We start from the raw sequence: 18047 nt of genomic DNA on the forward strand, positions 1-18047 counted from the left end.
CTGGCACTCCTGCTGCACAGCCTGCTGGCCTCTGCTGTACGTGGCCGGAGCTCCTATCAGAGTGACCACAGGAGGTGTGAATGCCCCAGGACCTGCCTGCTGGGCTTCTCTTCTGGGGAATTTTAAACGTGACATGAGTTCTCCTGAGCTGTCTCCCGCGGTTCTCAGGGGTCTGTTCAACTTCGGAAGCATGACCAGCGAACAGTGGCCACAACAGGGGCTCATTCCCTCTTGGTGGACGCCTGTGCTGTGGCCACAGCAGTGAACCTCACCAAGGGGTAGTGGGCAGGGGTGGCCGTGGGGTTCAGGGGAATTCACTGGCCCAGGAGCCTGGGGAAGTCCTAAGGCACTGCTGGCCTCAGAACTTCCATGCGGCTGGCTAGACGACCAGATAGATGATCGCCCAGCGCTTGCTAAAGTGCACACGCTGGCGCCTGCCCTGGTGTGTCGTGGGAACCAAAGCGCACACGCTGGCGCCTGCCCTGGTGTGTCGCGGGAACTAAAGCGCACACGCTGGCGCCTGCCCTGGTGTGTCGTGGGAACTAAAATGCACACGCTGGCGCCTGCCCTGGTGTGTCGGGAACAGGTGTGGGCTGGCCCAGCGCCTGCATTCCACTGGCGCCTGGGGGCCATGGAGGGCAGCCCTGGCTGAGAGCCACTGGACAGTGCTCCTTAGGAGGCCCTGGCTCTGATGTTCTGGGAGTCTATGGCCTCCCTGGCTCTGTCCCATGTCCCCTGAATCTTTCACCTTCACGTCTAGGAGAAGAATCCAAATAGCTTTGGAGGAGCTGATCCTCTCTGCTTGAAAGAAGGCCCCAAAATTCCAAAAGCAACAGCAACGTTTTTGGTGGGGGGTACTGAGCCTTCACAAACTAGGCATGCACCCTACCACTGGACGACAACGGCAGTGCTCCCTTTAGAAATTTTCATTTTGAGACAGGGTCTTGTGAAGTTGCCCAGGCTGACCTCCTGCAGTCCTCCTGCCTCAGCCTCCCAACTAGCTGGGATTATAGGTGTGCACGCTGTGCCTGCCAGCAACAACTCTGGACACCTCGAGTGCCTTGCCACCTGTGACAGGGCCCTCTTCCTCCAGCTCAGGCGACCCTTGTGGCATCAGACAAAGGGGCGGCGGGGTGGGGAGGAAGCGGGTGACGGGGGTGCCCAGCATGCCCTCGGCTTCTTCCTCTTGGCTCTGTGGGCTGCCCTGCTGAGGACCCTGACCGTCTAGCCAATGGAGGTGGCACGGTTCCACCTCCACTCTGGCCAGAGCTAGATCTAAGTTGCACTGAAAGTTCCATCCACTGTCGGGCTTGGGTCTGGCCAGGATAATGTCCTATTTCTCTGGGACCTTTAGCAGAAGGCAGATGGCACTGGAGTCAAGAAACCAGGGCTTCCATCAAGTGTGCCATCTGATGAACTTGGACAGACCATTCTAACTGAGGCTGAGCTGGATAATCAGGAACAACAGGATGGCAACACCGTCCTGCAGGTTCTGAGGACTGCTGGAGCGGGATACAGCAGGGGAGATGCCCGGCAGGGGCCCAGGACTCAGAGGGAGCCCTGAGCTGAATGAGCCGTGGAGAGGGAGGTTGAGCGGCCGGGCGAGGGGCCAGCGGGGGCCCTGAGGCGGTCGCGGGTGGTGTCACGCAGAGCGGGGCTTCGTGGGATGGAGTGGGCTGCACACAGGACGGGGACTCCCTGCTCCCCTCCCACCGGTGTGGCACTCCAAGCTCAGCCAGAGAAAACCTAAACAGGGGCTCTGTCCTCTCAGCAGGCGGCAGAGGTGGCCATCCACCCACAGAGGCTGCGGGCTCCTCGCCAGCCACTCAGGCCCTTCCTGCAGCCGTGAGGGCTTGTCCTGCCCACTCCTCTTCAGGGGCACTTCTCAAGTACGATTAATGACCAAGTAACAAAGGCCTGCACTGCACCGAGAGGAGTCCATCTGACACAGTCCGCCTGCTCATTTAAGCTGAGGAGAGTCTAGGCTAGCGGGACCTTCTTGAGTCATTCTCGAGAACGACATTAAAGACGTGTGCTGAGTGCTGGAGACTGACAACCTCTGACCTGCTCCTCTCCGCACGCACCACATGCATGAAAACACGCTCGCTAGAGTTTGAAGGGAAGTGACCGCCTGCTGACCACGACACTCAAGACACTTCTTTTGATTAAGCTGGAAGACGGGCTGAGGAAGCAGGACCATACCAGTTTTCTGCACTTGAAGCTCCCTCTTGGCTTGTTCCAGGATGGACTTGATCGCTTCATCGGAACCAGTGTCGGAGGCTCGGATCCGGGTGGTGATGTTACCTGCGGGGAGAAGTCACAGCAATGACATCAGACCCAGACTCTGAGTGCAAGATCAGAGCTGCAAGAAGACATCATTCTGACAACTGGCCCGAGCTGAGGCTGGTGACGTAAGGAGGCAGGCGTGGCCTCCCGCGGCCTGCACTCTCAGGAGTGCGACCTCACGGCGTGTACCCAGCCGCCGAGCAGGAGGCTTCCTGCTGAACCTGCCTTACGGGAAACGTTATTTTTGGCCAGCAGGGCGGGCTCCCCCATCACCTGAGCTGGATGTCGCCTGGGGGTGGTGCCAGGGAAGACAAACCATTTAAAGCAATACAAAAAGATGATGTGTTCTCAGGCAATGTTTTCATGAGTCATTTAGAAGCTTCTCCAACAACTGCTTTGGCTGGGGACTATATTTGGTCTCTGTATGTTTATTTTTCCTAAACTGGAAAAATGGGGTGGAGGGACAAGGGTGGAGGCTGAGCCTCCATCCAGCACTCAGGTGCACCAGGTGAAGAGGCCCAAGGCGGAACTTGAACTTTTTCAGATCTATGACCACATGCTGTCTTTTTTGGCAATCTACAGACAAGGAGAGACGCCTAAGGATTCCTAAAGGACAAGAGCACCTTCACACAGTCACAGGGTGGTGCTCACAGAGCAGCTGCCATGCAGATGCCCTGGAGCTGTGGGGTCCAGGGCTGCAGTGCCTCGGGAGGCTCTCCAGGTGTTCTGCTCGTTCACCTCACTCTACAGGACACGCCACGTTACACCATTGAAAAGCAAGAACGCCACAGATACTCGACTTCAAGGAGCCAGGAGGGGGTTGGCTCGCCCAGGGCCACAGGAGAACCAGTCGCACTTGGAACCTGTCCACCAGGTGGGACTTTTGACACATTTGAGTTAAAAGTTGCAGGAAGCAGCAGTACTGGTTCGATGTGGTCACCTGATTTTTCTCAGAGCAGTGACTGTTATTCTTTCTCCTGCTTCTGAGAAAATGGGCACAGTGGAATTGGCATCGAGGGGGTGGGGCTGGTGCTTGGGGACTGACCTTGGGGACACCCCTTCTCATGGGGTCTGGCTCTGGAGAGCACAGGCAGCTCAGGAGGTGGGGCTGGGCGTCTTAAACCCGTGTTTTGTTTTATACTTACTAGCTGTTTTTCCATCAGGTTCCAGGCCAGAATGACACTGCACAGTTTTAACCCAAATACACAGCTAAGGACATGCTGCTTCCTAGGTTACTGACTGCAAAGAAAAACACCTGCCTGCGACATACCTTCAGACCCATTTCTTCGTTTCGGTACTTCCTGAAATAGTCTGTTCAGGCTCTGGCCTGGATTCTCTGTTGAAAAACAAGTGTGGTAAGAACAAAACAATCAGGGGAATGGTGGCGTCGACAACATGGGCTGTGTGACATGAAACCTGAGCCGCCTGTCGCTAAAGAGAGGGCTCCGGGCTTCCTGTGCAACTCGGGAGCTACTAGAAACTTCTGAACGGCCCTTCCCTGGCTCTGCTCACCTGTAAGAGGAGGCTGACAAGCCTGAGTAGTGGCCAGGTACTGCCACCAAGAGGGCCTAAGGGGGGGAGAGCTGCCTCCCAGCAAATCACCCGCCAGCCCGGGACGAAGCCTTACGTCCACGTCCAGAGACATTCAACTTCAGTTCACATCACTAGGAAATGCTTGGTTTTGTGGGACATATTGATGCTGTTTGGAATGTCTCCCTGCTAGTTGAGTCTGAATTTCAGGGTGTTTTGAAAGTGGCCGATTAAGTCCCCTCTCTGTACCACTGTTGAATGAGCACAAGGACCTCCTGTTCTGAGATAGGGCAACTCTTCTTATTAGGGAGGTGACTGGCCTTTTGTTTTTTACGAAGGGTGGGGTAGGAGAGGTGTTCGGATAAAGCTTCCGTGTATTTCACTCATGGCAGGCACGTTTTCATCACTGTGCTAGAAAAATCACTAATGGGACCGTAAGGTGACCACAGGACACAGCCTCCCTGACGGGCCGCAAGAGAGAGGCAGCTTCCACAGGCCCGATCCACAGCCAGTGCTGCTGCTACGGGGCACAATGGCCCCCAGGGCTGCCCCCAGAGTGAGCCCAGCACCTGAGGCCAACTGAACCAGGCTGCTAAACATGCCGATGTGGTGACCTAAGTCCCTCCAGGTCAACGTGTAGCAACAGACACTGATTCACTATAGCTGCTCAGTGAGCGTCCAAGGGCCAGCTCACCCCAGTCTAATGCTTAGCTCATGCCGGTCGCCCCTTGAGCTCTGGAGATGGTGGAACTGAAGAGAATTTTACCTGATGTGATGCACAAATGTTCGTCACACGCACAGACACACAGACACACACACACAGCCTTGTGACGGGCTTGCACGCAGGCGCCAACCCCAGGGCGGCTCTCACCTCTCTGTCTGCCTTGGATGCTGCGAAGTGCCAGGATGTTCTGCTCGTCTGAGAGGAACTGCTTCATCTTGTGGAACGGCTCCTTGCCACGGACGGTCAGCTTATTCCACGGCTTCGGCCGGGCCAGGATCTCGCTCACGGACCCTTGAGACAGTCCCAAGACATAGTGTCCGAAAATGCGCTGTCCGATATTGTGCTTGATCAGCTGCTCTTTGACCTGTCGGGCGATTTCTGCAGTGTCTATCTCCTCGCCCTCGGAGGCGCTCCCAGCACTTTCTGACTGGCTGGGAGACGGGGCCATGCCATTTACGTCTGGGCTTTGTTGTAATGGACTTTGGGAAGATATGGAGTTTGTGCTGTAAGGACCTGTTGGAAAAATCATGCTTGTGCTTCCTGCTTCCTGCATGGCCTTGGAGTAGAAGGACTGCATGAGCTGTCGCTGGAGGAGAGAGTTTAGTGCAAATTTTCCTGTAGAAGCCAGGGGCAGGCTGGGGCTTGCCAGGGATGAGCTGAAAAAGTCTTGACTTAACCCCGCTGGTGAGAACTGGTGTGTACCATTAGTATTGGAAGCCTGCTCCCCCGTGTTGCGGGGCAACTGAGGAGGAGGGGAGGCCGGCAAGGGTCCAGGGCGCCGACTCTCAGGCTGGTCTTTCCCTTTTCTCCTGGCTGACCCTACAAGGAAGGGCAAACAGAATGCATTATGGGGGATTCAAAAGGGAAAAAAAACCAAGACCAGAATGCAAAGTTTGCCCCACAAAAGGGAAAAAAAAGTGCAGACTTTACAAGGGCCAATGAGGTGTGTTGGTTGGTTTTCGATCGAATTTGTAAGTCAGCCAAACACGGCCCCCAGCACAAGCCACATGCATTCGTGTTTGCACCTTTCTTGTACGTTGCAGCCGGAGAATCCCCTCGACAACGGTTCGAACTGCTAGAGTGACAAGGAGCCGGTAACACACAGGGAGGTTGGCAGGTCGGGCCGCGCGAGGGCCTCGCGTGCTCGCGCTACCCCGAGGGCCCTGCCTGAGGAGCAGCAAACACTGACACTCGGGCGCGGTGGGGTCACTTCCACCGCGCTGAGGCGAACGCACCGCACCGAGTCCACTGATCGAAGCACGCACACGTAAGAACGCAACGTCATCGGAGCCCAGAACCTTTACGCGGTTTACCAGCTGCCAAACCAGAAGCACAGTCAGTGACGCCACCACTTTGGGACGAGCAAAGAAAGGCTAAGGATGGGGGACGCGTCCCCAAGGAACACCTGACGAGGGAAGAAAAGCCGCTGAGCCTAGGAGGGCGGGTGACCCCGAGCAGCCCCGGAGACACCCCGAGAGAGGCCGCGCTCGCTCCGGCCCTGGCCTGATCGCAGCACAACCAGAAAAGACGGAAAGCAACGTCCTGGTCGCCCCTCCAGGCTCTCCGCAGCCTGGCCGAGCGCGCATCTTGTCACAGGGCGGGGACGCCCACACGCAGGCCCAGGCGGGGCTCTCCTCTGCCGACCGCACTGCCACGCAGAGCCCAGACTCACGGCTCACCCCTGGAAGCGAACCAAGCACCGCAGTGAGGCCCTGCCCACCTACCGCTCAGGTCGCTGTTGGAGATGCGCAGCGCCGCGTTCTCAGACTGCAGGGAGCGGTTCTTCTCCAGCAGTAGCACCTCCAGGGGCTTGGCCGCGTCCTGGATGGGGCAGAGCAGGGCTCACCTGGGGCCCGCAGCCGCCACCCCACCCATGTCCCGAAACGTTCACTCTCCTGACTTTGGGCCATTTTTCTTCCTCTTAGACTCAGCTGGCTTCTAGACAGTTCATTATTCCTATCCTGTCCCCGAACTCCAGCAGTCTAAGCCAGGGCCTCCATCAGTGGGACCGGCTGTCGAGAACTGACCTCTGTCAGGAAGAAACTACACTTCTGCCTTTTTCTTTTTGGCTAGATATGAAGATGTGGCTGCCCTCGGGACATACAATGTAATTTTTAAAAAATGAAAAGAAAAATTTTTTTTTTAAATAAGAGGGTCTTCCTGTGTTGCTTCAGGTCTTCCTGTGTTGGCTCAAACCCTCCTGCCTCAGCCTCCCTCCCGAGCAGCTGGGACCTGGATGCTTCACGATGTGACCTGCAGGTGGCTGCCACTGTCACCCTGTGCTCCTTCTCCCCTGGGGCAGCGGGCGGGGACTGTGTCCGAGCCGACCTACTTGAAGTGTGTGGATGCTGGGATGGGGCCCGGACCTCAGCCTCAGCGTGTGCTCCACCACTGAACCCAGGTGGCCGGGTGGCTTCTTGCCCCAGCGAGATCGCAGGCAGCGTTTTGGGAAGTCCTAACTTGCTCTTTTTGCCTCCTCTTAATTAAAGATCATCTGCTCAGTGGCTTGAAGGACCACTCCTGGGGGTGTGTGGGGCCTCATGCGGTGGAGGGCGGAGGCCGCCACCGGCAGTGCGTACCACTGACCCTGAGAACAGTGGAGACAGCCTACCTGCGTCCCAGCTCCCTCCGCCGGCGTGAACTCCATGGACTTCAGGATGCTGAAAGAGCAAGACAAGACGCTGCTTTCAACTCAGACCTTTGATTCGCCACGCTGGTGGGCATCAGCACTACCATCTCCTGCTCTCCAGGAACGAGGAACTGACAGCTTGAACAGCGTCCCTGGCAGGAATTTAATCTGATAATGTCTCTAGAATAACTAGTATTCAACTAGCAGTTGGCTAGCAAAAGTTTTTGCCCAGCATGTAAATCATTCCATATGGAATCACACCAGGTCTGTTCTGAGTATGATTTTAAAGTTTAATACAGACATCACGTTGCTGTGAGTAGAATGTATTTGTGAAGCTTAAAGGGAAAGAAAGTTCTCCCAAGGAAGCCAGAGAGAGGGGCACTCATGACCCACTGGCCACTGCCCACGTGCTTGCTGGGCAGCCACCGGAGACCAGGGAACCAAGAGCAGCAGCCCATGCCAGATGGCTCAAAGGCCAGCAAGTACCCTCTCTGCAGCCACAGGTCTGGGAAGGAGCCCAGAGGAAGGGGCGTGGCGAGGGGAGGCTTCTGCTCCAGTGTCCTGGCAGCCCTGACCCTGCTGGGCCCAATCACTCAGGGTTCCCGATGGCAATAGCTGGAGCTGAGTGAGGTCTGGTCCCCAGCACTGTTTCTCCTGCCCCCTTCTTTTTGCCAGTAGCAGGAAAGAAAGGGGCAGTGAGACTGTGGGGTCCCAGGATGGGCAGGTTGCTTGGGGGTGTGCTGGTGGCAGGGCAGAGTCAGAGCCAGCAGCACCCTCTAGCGCTCCTGCAGCCGTGAGTTCAGCCTTCCTGAAGTCCCATGCGAGCATCATCCAGACACCAGAAAGTGAACATCTGCCATCAGGGCCCAGGGCCCAGAGCTGGAGGCCACCCTTGGCCATGGCTGCTGGTTCAGGTAGGAATCTGCCTCTATTCCCCTGCGACTCCTCAGGGGTCTTCATCAGGAAACTAACACACGAGGAGGAGGAGCTGGGCCACATGGGCCAGGAGACTTTATCCTGTGCTCCTGGACCCTCGGGTCACACGTAGAGGGCTTCACAACATTTGTGACCACGCTCCTGCCCCTTGTGTGACATCTCCTGAGGATCAGGTGATAAAAGGCTGACCACGTCCTGAGTTTGTACAGGTCAAGCATCCTAGGTCTGAAGACCAGAACCTCTGAGCACCATGAGTGGAAAATTCCACACTGTGAAACAATTGCATGCACAAAAATCATAAAAAATGTTGCATAAAATTACCTTTTGGGCTAAGTGAAGAAGGTGCATATGAGATATAAGTGAATTTCACAATTAGACTCAGGTCTTATGCCCAAGATATCTCATTATGTATATGCAAATACTTCAAAATTCAAAATCCAGAATATTTCTGGTTTCCAGCATGAAATAAAGGCTACCCAACCTGTACTGAAAACACAAGCATCTCGACATTTATCCAACAAGTATGTACCAGTGGCCTCTCACATGCCTGGTACTGTGGCAAGTCAGCATTTTCTGAGGCCTGACCTGCGCCCCAGGGGATGTGCAGGCAAGAGGCAGGGTGTCCTTGGCAGGAGGGACCTCACTGGGCTGGAGATGGACCTTGAAAGAGCAGGACGTTTTACAGGCCACTCTAGTGGGTAGACCCAGGAGAGAAGGCACAGACTGGGGAGGCAGTGGGAGGTGGGGAGGGGACGGGAAAGGAAGGGGACTTGGGCTTGTGTCTGAGGGCTCCTGGTTCACCAGGAAGAGGGAGGCCAGGAACGCATTTCAGCAGAAAGGTCATCCGAGAGGAGCTTCCAGGCATGGACGTGGTTGTGGAGGCCGTAGTGCAGACACGGGACGGGCTGGTGGGAATGGACAGGCACACGACGCAGGCAGAGCAGAGCCTGGGTCCTGGGGGCGGGGGGCCAAATCCCAGGGCGGAGGGTGGGCTGGCCAAGGCTATTGGACCACTGGCTCAAAACTAGAAGGTCCAATCTCTTTTCTTCTTCTCTCTCTAAGGGTGGGAAAAGAGGAAGGAAGGGAAGACTCGGGGAGGGAGGGAGGCACATTATGTCAGCCAGGTCAAAATACATCCCTGAGCTGGAAACGGGGTGGGGGCAGTGCAGTACTGCTGGGGCCGGAACCAGAGAGGGGCTGAGGGGCCCACCCAGGGAGATAGTGTGCAGGGGACAGGGACCAAGGGAACAGAGTCCTCTTACCAGGAAGGCTGGAGGAGGGTAAGACCGAGAGAAGGTCAAGGGGCCGAGGGAATGGCATTGGTAGAGAACACCAGGCCAGCGGGGGTGGGCTTGCCTTAGTGGGAAACTGAGAGTGGCTGGCGGAACCGCAGGAGCGGGCAGCAAGGAGGGGGCACCTGGACACCCGGGAAGTGGAGCCCAAGAGGAGGAAGAGGAGTTCTGGGCACGTGGCTGGTGTGGTCCATGAGGCACAGGACTAGGGCGCTTGTGCAGAGGCCATCAGGGTGTGGCTGGGGGCAGAGGTCGGGACCAAGGAGCCCTGGAGCAGCACCGGGCTGGCCACACACCTCGGTGAGACCCAGACACCCACCCAGGCCTGTGGGCTCGTCATGGCGCCCTCCCTGCACTGCCGCGTGAGCGGAGAATGGCGGGGCGGCCAAGGGTGTCGCTGGGCCAGGTGGAAGGTCAAGGGAACTGTGGGCACTGGGGGCTGTAGGCTCCAGGGGCCAGGAGGGAGCTGGCCTGAGGAGGGAACTAAGCTTGAGGATGGGTATCAGCCCCGGAGGATGGCCAGCTCCCAGCTGCAGCCTCCCAGAGGGGAACGGAGTCTGGGAAAAGGAGGTCCTGAGCCCGGGAGGCCCTGGCGGTGGGAGGCCATGTGCACTTCTGAGTGGAAAAGGACCCCCTCCTCTGCTCTGCCTGCTTGGGGAATTTACACCTGAGAAACAAACTCCTGTTTTACAATTTCTACAAAGTTGGTGTTTCCCCAAACGTGAGCCTGCTGAATACTTCACACACACCAAGTCTTACAAGAAGTCCACAGAATTCTAGGAGTGGTCCCAGCGCAAACACCCACAGCGCTGGGCCCGGGACGCTGCAGAGGCAGCTCTGGAGACCAGGAGCAGGGAGCCGCGTTGCCCGATGCTGCGCGTTCTGCTAGCGAGTGTCCCAGCAAGCCCAGCTGGGCAGGGCCATGGGCATTTCCATACTTACTTCAGCTCTTTCTTCACCTCCTCATAGTCGGCCTGGCCTTTGAGTTTTTCTTCCAGTTGCTGAAAACAGAGAGGGATTTTATTAGCACCCACGTCTCCAGGTAGGTAGACTGCCTTCAGCAAGGACGCGCCCTAAAACATTCTGCCGTCCCGAGTGGGGAAGCAATCCTGCACGCACGGAGGCCCACGGCTCGGGCACCATGGCTTTAACATAAAACTGAGAGTGACGGGAGAAACCTCCACCGAAGTGGAAAACGGAATCAGGGAATAGCAAATCGAGGCAGAGGTGTGCCTGGCACCTGGAAAGCAGGGTGTGTTCACGAGCACGTTCTGCTGGCTGACACGCACAGCGACCGTCAACACCTTTGGTGAGACCCCGTTACCAGGAGAGACAGCTCTTTGCTGCCGAGTGTCGACATCATGCGGGCATTGGGAACTGAGCATTCGCAGCCTAGAGTCCCGGATGTTGGGGTTTGGGGAGTGGAGGCCCGTTTCCTGGGCAGTCTCGGGCTTCCCTGAGAGCAGACCTGAGTCCTGTGGGGAGGGCTTTGCCTGCCAGAGTCCCCACAGCCCCCGTGGGGAGGGACAGCATGTTGCTAAGTGTAATGGTGTGCCCACAGCCCTGCCAGGCTTTTTTGCTGGGAAGAGCTGTTGGCCTAGGGTAGTCAGTTGAGGGTGCTTCCCTCTGAAGGCGTCTCTGGACGAGTTTGCTTTTGGCCTGCTCCACAGGGAGCCCCTGGGACAGCTCAGCAAGCGCTGCCAGAACCCAGGCAGGAACTGCGAGTCAATGTTTCCAAGGTCAAGGGCAATGAACCCCACGTCCTGAGGTGCCAGCACCTTCTGTCCGCAGGGAGTCTAGGTGTTCCCCTAGGTTCTCCCTAACTCAGACCACAGCCTGAAGCCAACTCAGGACCTCGCGGATTCTGGAAGACCGTCTGGCTCGTTGGCTTCCATGCTCACCCGAACCTGCAGAGAGCCGTCATTCTGAGGATGCGGGTGCTCTGCATGCCACGTCACTGAGCCCATCTCTCACTGCGGCCACCAACAATCTCTTGCACATTTATTTTCCATTGCATAAAATTGCTCTGCCTAGTGTCCTTTTAAGATTTCTTGCCCACTTTATATATAATGGGTTTCTCAGTCATAATCAAATGGGGGGTAGCACATGTTCATTTTCCCACAGAAGATTCTCAGAAGGTGCTCGGAAAGAAGTGATTATTTCATTCTCTTCCATATAGTCGAAGAGCAGGAAGCACTGACAAGGCAGCCCTCCACGCAGAGCTCATCCTGTGTGGCTGGGATTGCAAAACATGCAGCAGAGAGCGGAGGAAGGGAGGCGGAGGGGCACCAACCATGGAGGCCGTGGCTGCAGCCACTGCCCACCCGGGACAAGCTGGCTGTCCATGAACCTCTCATAAAAATCGGGGACAATGGCAAGTACCTCAAAGTCGAGAGCTGGTGCAGATGTGGGCAGCTCTGGGCCTCACGCTGGGGCTGTTACCACTGGCAACTGTATCACAGTAGGGTGTGGCTGCAGGTCTCCTCTGAAGACCTGTGACTGGCTCCCATCAAAAAGTTAGGACTGGAATATGCACATTCCAGACGGTCTTGGTCGAGAGCTGTACGGCATCCACTGACATCTCTACTGTCTACCTGGGACAGATTACTCAGGGAGGCCCCAATTCCTCTTTTGCCAACCTCCGATGACATTTCTTGTCTTGGGCAAACAAGCTGGACAGAAGCCAGGGGGAGGTTGCCTGGCCTGCAGAACACCTTCGACCTGGCTGCACCATGGTCTCCTTGGTGAGGACCAGCCTGGAGGTGGCAGGGGTGGGCCACAAGTGCACTTCTGCAGGTCTGGTGGGACGGGGGGCTGCGGCAGACCCAGGCAGGAAGGGTGAGCGCATGGCCCAGCAGCAGCTCTGGCCGCTAAGTGCCAACCAGCAGCAGAGGCAGCCCACAGCCAGGGTCACAGAAGCAGAATCTGGGGACTGTTATGTTCCCTGATTTAAAATGGTGGGTCTAGCAATGTTTCGATGGCAGCGTGGAGTAGAAGTGCCTTGTTCTGAACTTGGCTCTCTTCCTGGCGAGTGACTTGCTGTATGACACTTTCTTGTGATACTGGGCAGTGGCAGTGAGCTGCAGCTCCCAGACAGTCCCACGATCTCAAGGGGGAACAATGACAGCCCACTGTCCCACAGTGCTGAGTTGTGACATCTGCCAGGTGCATTTCCCACTTACACCTGCAAGGCCAGGATCACTGTGCCTGTCTATGGACACATGGGGGCTGGATCCAGAGAAGCGGATGTGGGCTTGGATGACGAGCTTAGCCTGCTGGGGACTCAACATGGTGAGAGGCAGAACTGACAGGGGTTTCCGAAGGACAGCGGTGAGGCTGTGCAGGATGCGCTGCTCCCTGTGACCCTGCCATACCGCAGCTGAGTCTATCCCTGGTTCCAGGAACACAGGAGAGGCTCGGCTGCCTCCTCAGCTGCTAGGACTCTCTGTGCTAAAGTCCCAGCTAAGACACAAGTCACGAGCAACTTAATTTAAAATGCCACATATTGTGGCACGCATGCAATCTATAAAGACTTCTATCTCACTCAAGTCAGAAAATACAGTTCTGGATGCCGGGGGCTACTGGCAAAGCGACCTGTGGCCCATCAGGTCAGTGTAAGAGGGACAGAGAGCCACATCCCCTGGCCACTGTGGGTTGGGTGGTGTCCACAACACAGGAGCAGAGCTCGGCTCTCAGCGGGCTGGCTGAGGAGTCCCAGCTGTGCCTGGACCCCCTCTCTGGGGCCACTGCCTCTCTGCACCTCCTTTCAAACTGAAGGGAGACCCTCCCCTTGGGAGAACTGGTCTCCATGGCTGCTGGGGAGAGGCAGCAGTTACGTACAACTGGGATCTTCCGATGCTGGGCCTGGGGGAGGAGCCTGTGGTCAGCCTGGTGCCTGCACAGTGAGTCCCAGGCTTTCTGGAGCCTTCTGGCAAACACAGGGGCAGATGCTCTGCATGCCTTGGAGGTTGCTCAGGTGGAAGAGGAAAGGAGAGCTGCCCTGCCGTGGCCAGATGGTGGGCACAGTGAGGGTGATGCTGGAGGGCTGAAGTTGGAGTGGACGGTGCCACAGGGCCAGGGAAGCGTGGTGGAGGAGGGACCTCTGCACTGCAGATACCCAAGGGTCGCTCTGCCTTCCAGGAGCTGTGACCCATGTCTGACCAAGGCACTGGGCAGATGGGACCCAGCAGCTCACAGACCAGGAGAGGCCTGATCCACACCAGGCCACCTAGGTGCTGCTCGTCACGGTTGGGAAGTGCGCTGCTAAGCTGGGCTATATGGGGTCAGGTCACTGCACTCAGGGAGGCAGGGCTCGCGCCAAGGCCCACCAGACTCCACACCCGTGGGCTCCCCGGGCACCGCAGTAATGCCAACTGGTTCACAGGGACGTCACAGGGTCTGCTATGGCTTCTTCCAGTCGATTCTGAGACGGCACGGGATTGCCTCCCGGGGTGGTCAGGGCTGCGCCACCCGGCCAGGCAGGTCAGCCAGCTTCCTTTCCTCAGATCTGCTATGTGCCTTTGAAACTTGGCTGGGACAGTGCGAGTGGAGCCACGTGCCCTGGCTCTCAGAGACCCTGGATGTTTGACATCAGACCTGGACGTGCCATTCCGGAGGAGAGGCTCCTCTTCTCATTCACCCGCTGGCTCACGGTGGCTGCAGGCTGCAGTGTCACACTGGGGCTAAGCCCCGCTCCACAGCCACAGGCTGGACGCTGGGCCTGGCCTCCTTGGGCAATGACTGTCTCCTGCCTGTTCACAGGCTAAGTGTCCAAAGTGTCAGGTGCCAGGTCCACACTGCTGGTGAGGAAGCTGTGCACCCCAAGGGTGGCCTCTGCAGGCATGAGCCATGAGCCCACCTGTCCCAGCACCTGAGGGACACAGCAGACTCCCACAGTGGCTCAATGGGACCCACCAGAACCTGAGGAGGTGGGGGGTGTAGGTGGGAGCATGTGCCGTTTGGAAAAAGACCCTCAGGTGATGCAACACACTTGCCCACCTCCCCAGCGGGAAGACATGATCTCTAAAGCATCTTTAGAAAATGTGGTTTCTCCTTGGGGGAGACTGGTGTTCTTTCAGCTGGCCTTTCTTATAAATACCCATTTTAAATTGAAGCTATTGGTGGCATTATTTTCTCTGCCACAGTGAGCCTAATGCAGGTGACTGTCTAATTATACTGCCTGTGTATTAGAATGTTCCAACAGAAAACCACAGAACTGAGAGTTATCAAAAATAGCAGCCTTATCACGGCGGTTGGGTTATTTCATTAATTACGAACGCAGATTTATCCTCTGCGAATGGCAGTGTGCTTGAGCACTTGTCAGATCGGGCAAGAAGAAACGTCTCCCACTTCAAAGCCTGCTTCCACGTCTATTTAAGGTTAGAGGATGCGCCGGGAGATGTGGAGAGAGATGTGCTCTGAACTGTGCTTGAGAGCACAGAGCCCCAGCCAGGGAGACAGAAGGCATCTTGGTGGGACAAAGATGGACAGGTTCAGTGTGCAAACCAACAGATTAGTCCCCCAGAGCATTCAACTGCAGGTGGCACCTCCAGGGCGCACTGGTGGAAAACACCCAATAAATCTGCCCAGGAAATCTGCCTGTGGAAGATGCCCTCGCCCCTAATGACTGCCACAAAAACAGGGACTTCTGTCTCAAAGATGGGGGACCCACCATCAAACGCTCACGGTGAAGCCACCTGCAACTCCAAAGGGCTGAGTGGAGTAGGGAGGCACAGCGCCCTTTGCCAAATAGCCCCCAGGTGCAGCCCCACTGTGTGTCCTAGAGCTGCCCAATGCTGGAAAACAGCCAAAAGAGAGAAGGGAGAGGAAAGAGGGTGGTGGGAGAGAGAGCAGCCAGGAAATGCCCCGTGCTGGTTAAGCAGAGTCCCAACACGCTCAGTCGTTCCCGGCCCTGCCTCTGCAGGGTTAGAGCTCCTCAGGACAAGAGTGTTGGGTCGCCAAGGTGATATTTCCTAATAACCGTTATCCTGCTTAGCTCCGCCTGCGGACTCTAAGTCACACACATTAGAAAACACCCAGAGTCCTGAGAAGGCGGCCCATTCAATTACCCTTACCCCTAGGGGCGGGGAGGCAGATGTCCTCCTCTGGGGAAGGGAAGACCTGTGTTGGGTTTGCTCTCCGAGAAATCTTTACTCCTGGCGACGAGGGGTTAAGATAATTAAAATCAGAGCAGACTCGTTATTAGAGGATATGTTTTGATTATTAGATCAGACAAAGAGGAGGGAGCGATGGTTTTTGGAAGAAGTATTGCCGAATTGTTTCATTAACTGCACAGTATTAAAGAATTCCCCCAAGATACGGATAAAGAACATTCATTTGTGAAACTGCGTTTCATTTTTTGTGAAGGCGAACATTAAAACCTTAACTGATTTAGAAGAAATTGCTCCATAATGAAAAATGGAAGGTCTACAGTCTCCGTGTCATGTCGCCGTGTGCGGGAGGTGTCTGAGCGGCGCACTGTAACTGTGACAAAGGGGAGAGAGGCACATTATCTAATAATAATGCCACCAGGAGGGTCAAAAATGGCTCTAACATGAGAAAATTAGATTTAATCTAGAAATAAAAAAGCGAGTCTTGGTACTCTTCGGGCAAGCTGGTGAGGAAGAAGCACTGGAGAAATAGCCGCCACGTTAACGAAAGGTGTGACCAGCTTCCGCCGTCTCCCGAGTCTGCGGGGCCTTCTCAGAGGGAGCTGGGCACCTGGCAGTTTCTCAGAAAGTGGATGAATTCTGCCCCAAAGAGGCCAAGAAGAAACCAGCAAGGGCAAGCGGCAGGTGCCCCTGGCACCAGTGACAGTCTAGCTGCAAATTTAGCTCTGGGTCAAACCTGGTCATGTGTCAAGAAGTAAATCTCCATTTAAAAAAAAAAAAAAAAAAAAAAAAAAAAAAAGGGCCTAACTCCATCCTAGAATTACTTTATGTAAGAAAAAGTCTTTCTCTTCTCCCTCACTGCCTTTTTAAAAATTTCAAGACAGGGTCTCTCTATGTAGCCTTGGCTGACCCGCACATTGCCGGGCTCATGGGATCCTCCTGCCCCAGCCCTGGGTGGCTGGGACTTAGGTGTGCACCACCCTCCTGGCTTCATTAAAGTTTTACAACTGACTTCGATCCAACTCCTTTAGTAGACTGTGAATTGAAGTCACAGTCAGTCATGCATGCACTCAGTGAGGAAAGACAGGGCAGGGCGGAACAGACTGGATGGGGACCCTCCAGCCTGGAGCTGGGGCCCCGGACCTGGTCAGTCCTGCCTACTTGTCTGCCAAGGAAGATGCCACCCAGGGGTCTCTCCTGGCTGTGACCCCAAGCATTCTATGGTTCCAGAACTGTCTTTAGCTTACACTTGACTTAACAGACTGGGAATATTTTGAAGTAGCATTACTATTATTTAATGCATGAAAAAGGTTCTGGGTTCTGCATTTGGGATATAGATTAAAGAGAAAGCCCTAGAAGGTAGCTTCTGCTAGGCTGCCCAGTGAGTCCATCTGGGAGGAGGGAGACAGTGTGCAGCTCTCTGAGCTGAGGCTGCTGGGCTGTACCACAGGCCCGAGTGGCAAAGGAGCGTTCCCCCCGATGAGGGTCAGACCGTCCACTGTGCCTTCATTTTTGATTCAGGCACAGGAAAAACCAGAACTTGAGTGTGCTGGATTCTCGCTGGGAGAAGGCTGGAGGCCAGGAGAGCTGGACAGCATGTCTACAGACGGCCTCTGACCCTGACCATGCTCTCAGTTCCACGCGGGCACATGCTATCAGGCGGTGTTTCTACCAAGTACCAGGACACTGGCTCCATATGTAGGGAGTGACCCATTGAGAGGGACACACTGTCCATGCAGAGCCAGCAGTGGGGTTCAGGGCAGCCACGCTTGTAGTTGGTGCCAGGCAGGGTAGGCTGGGCCGCTGGGCCTGCCGGACCCCGCCCTCAGCACCCCTGCAGGGTCCTCACCTTGAGCGTGCTGTTCTTGGCGCTCAGCTGCTGCTCGAGTTGGGAGATCTGGCTGGCGGAGTTCTCGCGCAGCTTGGTGAGGCTGGCCTGGAGCCTCTGCACGTCCTCCACCAGCTGGGCAATCTCCCTCTCTTTGGCGGCCAACTCAACTTCCAGGCTGGAGCGGGTCAGCACCTCTATCGCCTGCTCCTGCGGAGAAGAAAGAGATGACAAAACTGTGCTGGTTTCGGGGCAGGTGCTGGGGTACCTGTGCCGGCAGTGGAGGCCTTGACCACACAGACCTCAGGACGTGCATGGTGGACCCAGCGCAAGACACTGCTGCTGGCCTTGGCTCGTGAGTGATCTGCTCGTACCCGCCCCTCCACCCCCAACGCCACCACCACCACCACGTCTACACAGTTAGCTGCCACCTGGATTCCTTCACTGGACAAACACTTTCCAAGCACACACCAAGTACCAGGTGCGAAAAGTCCCTGTCTCCATGGGGCTCAGTCCACTGGGGATGGGTGGGGTAGAAAGTGTCCAGGCGGCGACGTGTGCCTCAAAGCAAGGAGGGCAGGGCAGCCAGAGCTGGGGGAGGCCGAGGCTTTAATGAACGGTCTGGGAAAGCCTCACTGACCGGGGACTGGGAGCCGAGATCCGGAGGAGCTGTGGGGGCAGAGTGCTCCTGCCTGGGGAACGTCAGCAGGTG

At 56.2% G+C, this 18047-nt stretch overlaps 1 protein-coding gene across 10 annotated transcripts in view; it reads right to left on the reverse strand.

Annotated features, from left to right (window-relative positions):
- The window catches only part of Cux1 (cut like homeobox 1), a 316806-nt gene that overhangs the window by 58111 nt on the left and 240648 nt on the right, over positions 1-18047 (reverse strand). For 3 of the 10 annotated variants that reach the window (XM_047533872.1, XM_047533868.1, XM_047533867.1), the window contains exons 11-17: positions 17357-17545; positions 10340-10398; positions 7152-7200; positions 6265-6361; positions 4688-5359; positions 3557-3622; positions 2203-2304 (exon numbers count right to left, since the gene is read on the reverse strand). In XM_047533872.1, the coding sequence (XP_047389828.1) occupies positions 2203-2304; positions 3557-3622; positions 4688-5359; positions 6265-6361; positions 7152-7200; positions 10340-10398; positions 17357-17545 (1234 nt within the window). The remainder of the gene's footprint in view (positions 1-2202; positions 2305-3556; positions 3623-4687; positions 5360-6264; positions 6362-7151; positions 7201-10339; positions 10399-17356; positions 17546-18047) is intronic. The other 7 variants (XM_047533871.1, XM_047533870.1, XM_047533875.1 and 4 more) reach the window with 5 other exon arrangements.

Source organism: Sciurus carolinensis, chromosome 18, assembly GCF_902686445.1.
Source record: "Sciurus carolinensis chromosome 18, mSciCar1.2, whole genome shotgun sequence".
NCBI lineage: Eukaryota > Metazoa > Chordata > Mammalia > Rodentia > Sciuridae > Sciurus > Sciurus carolinensis.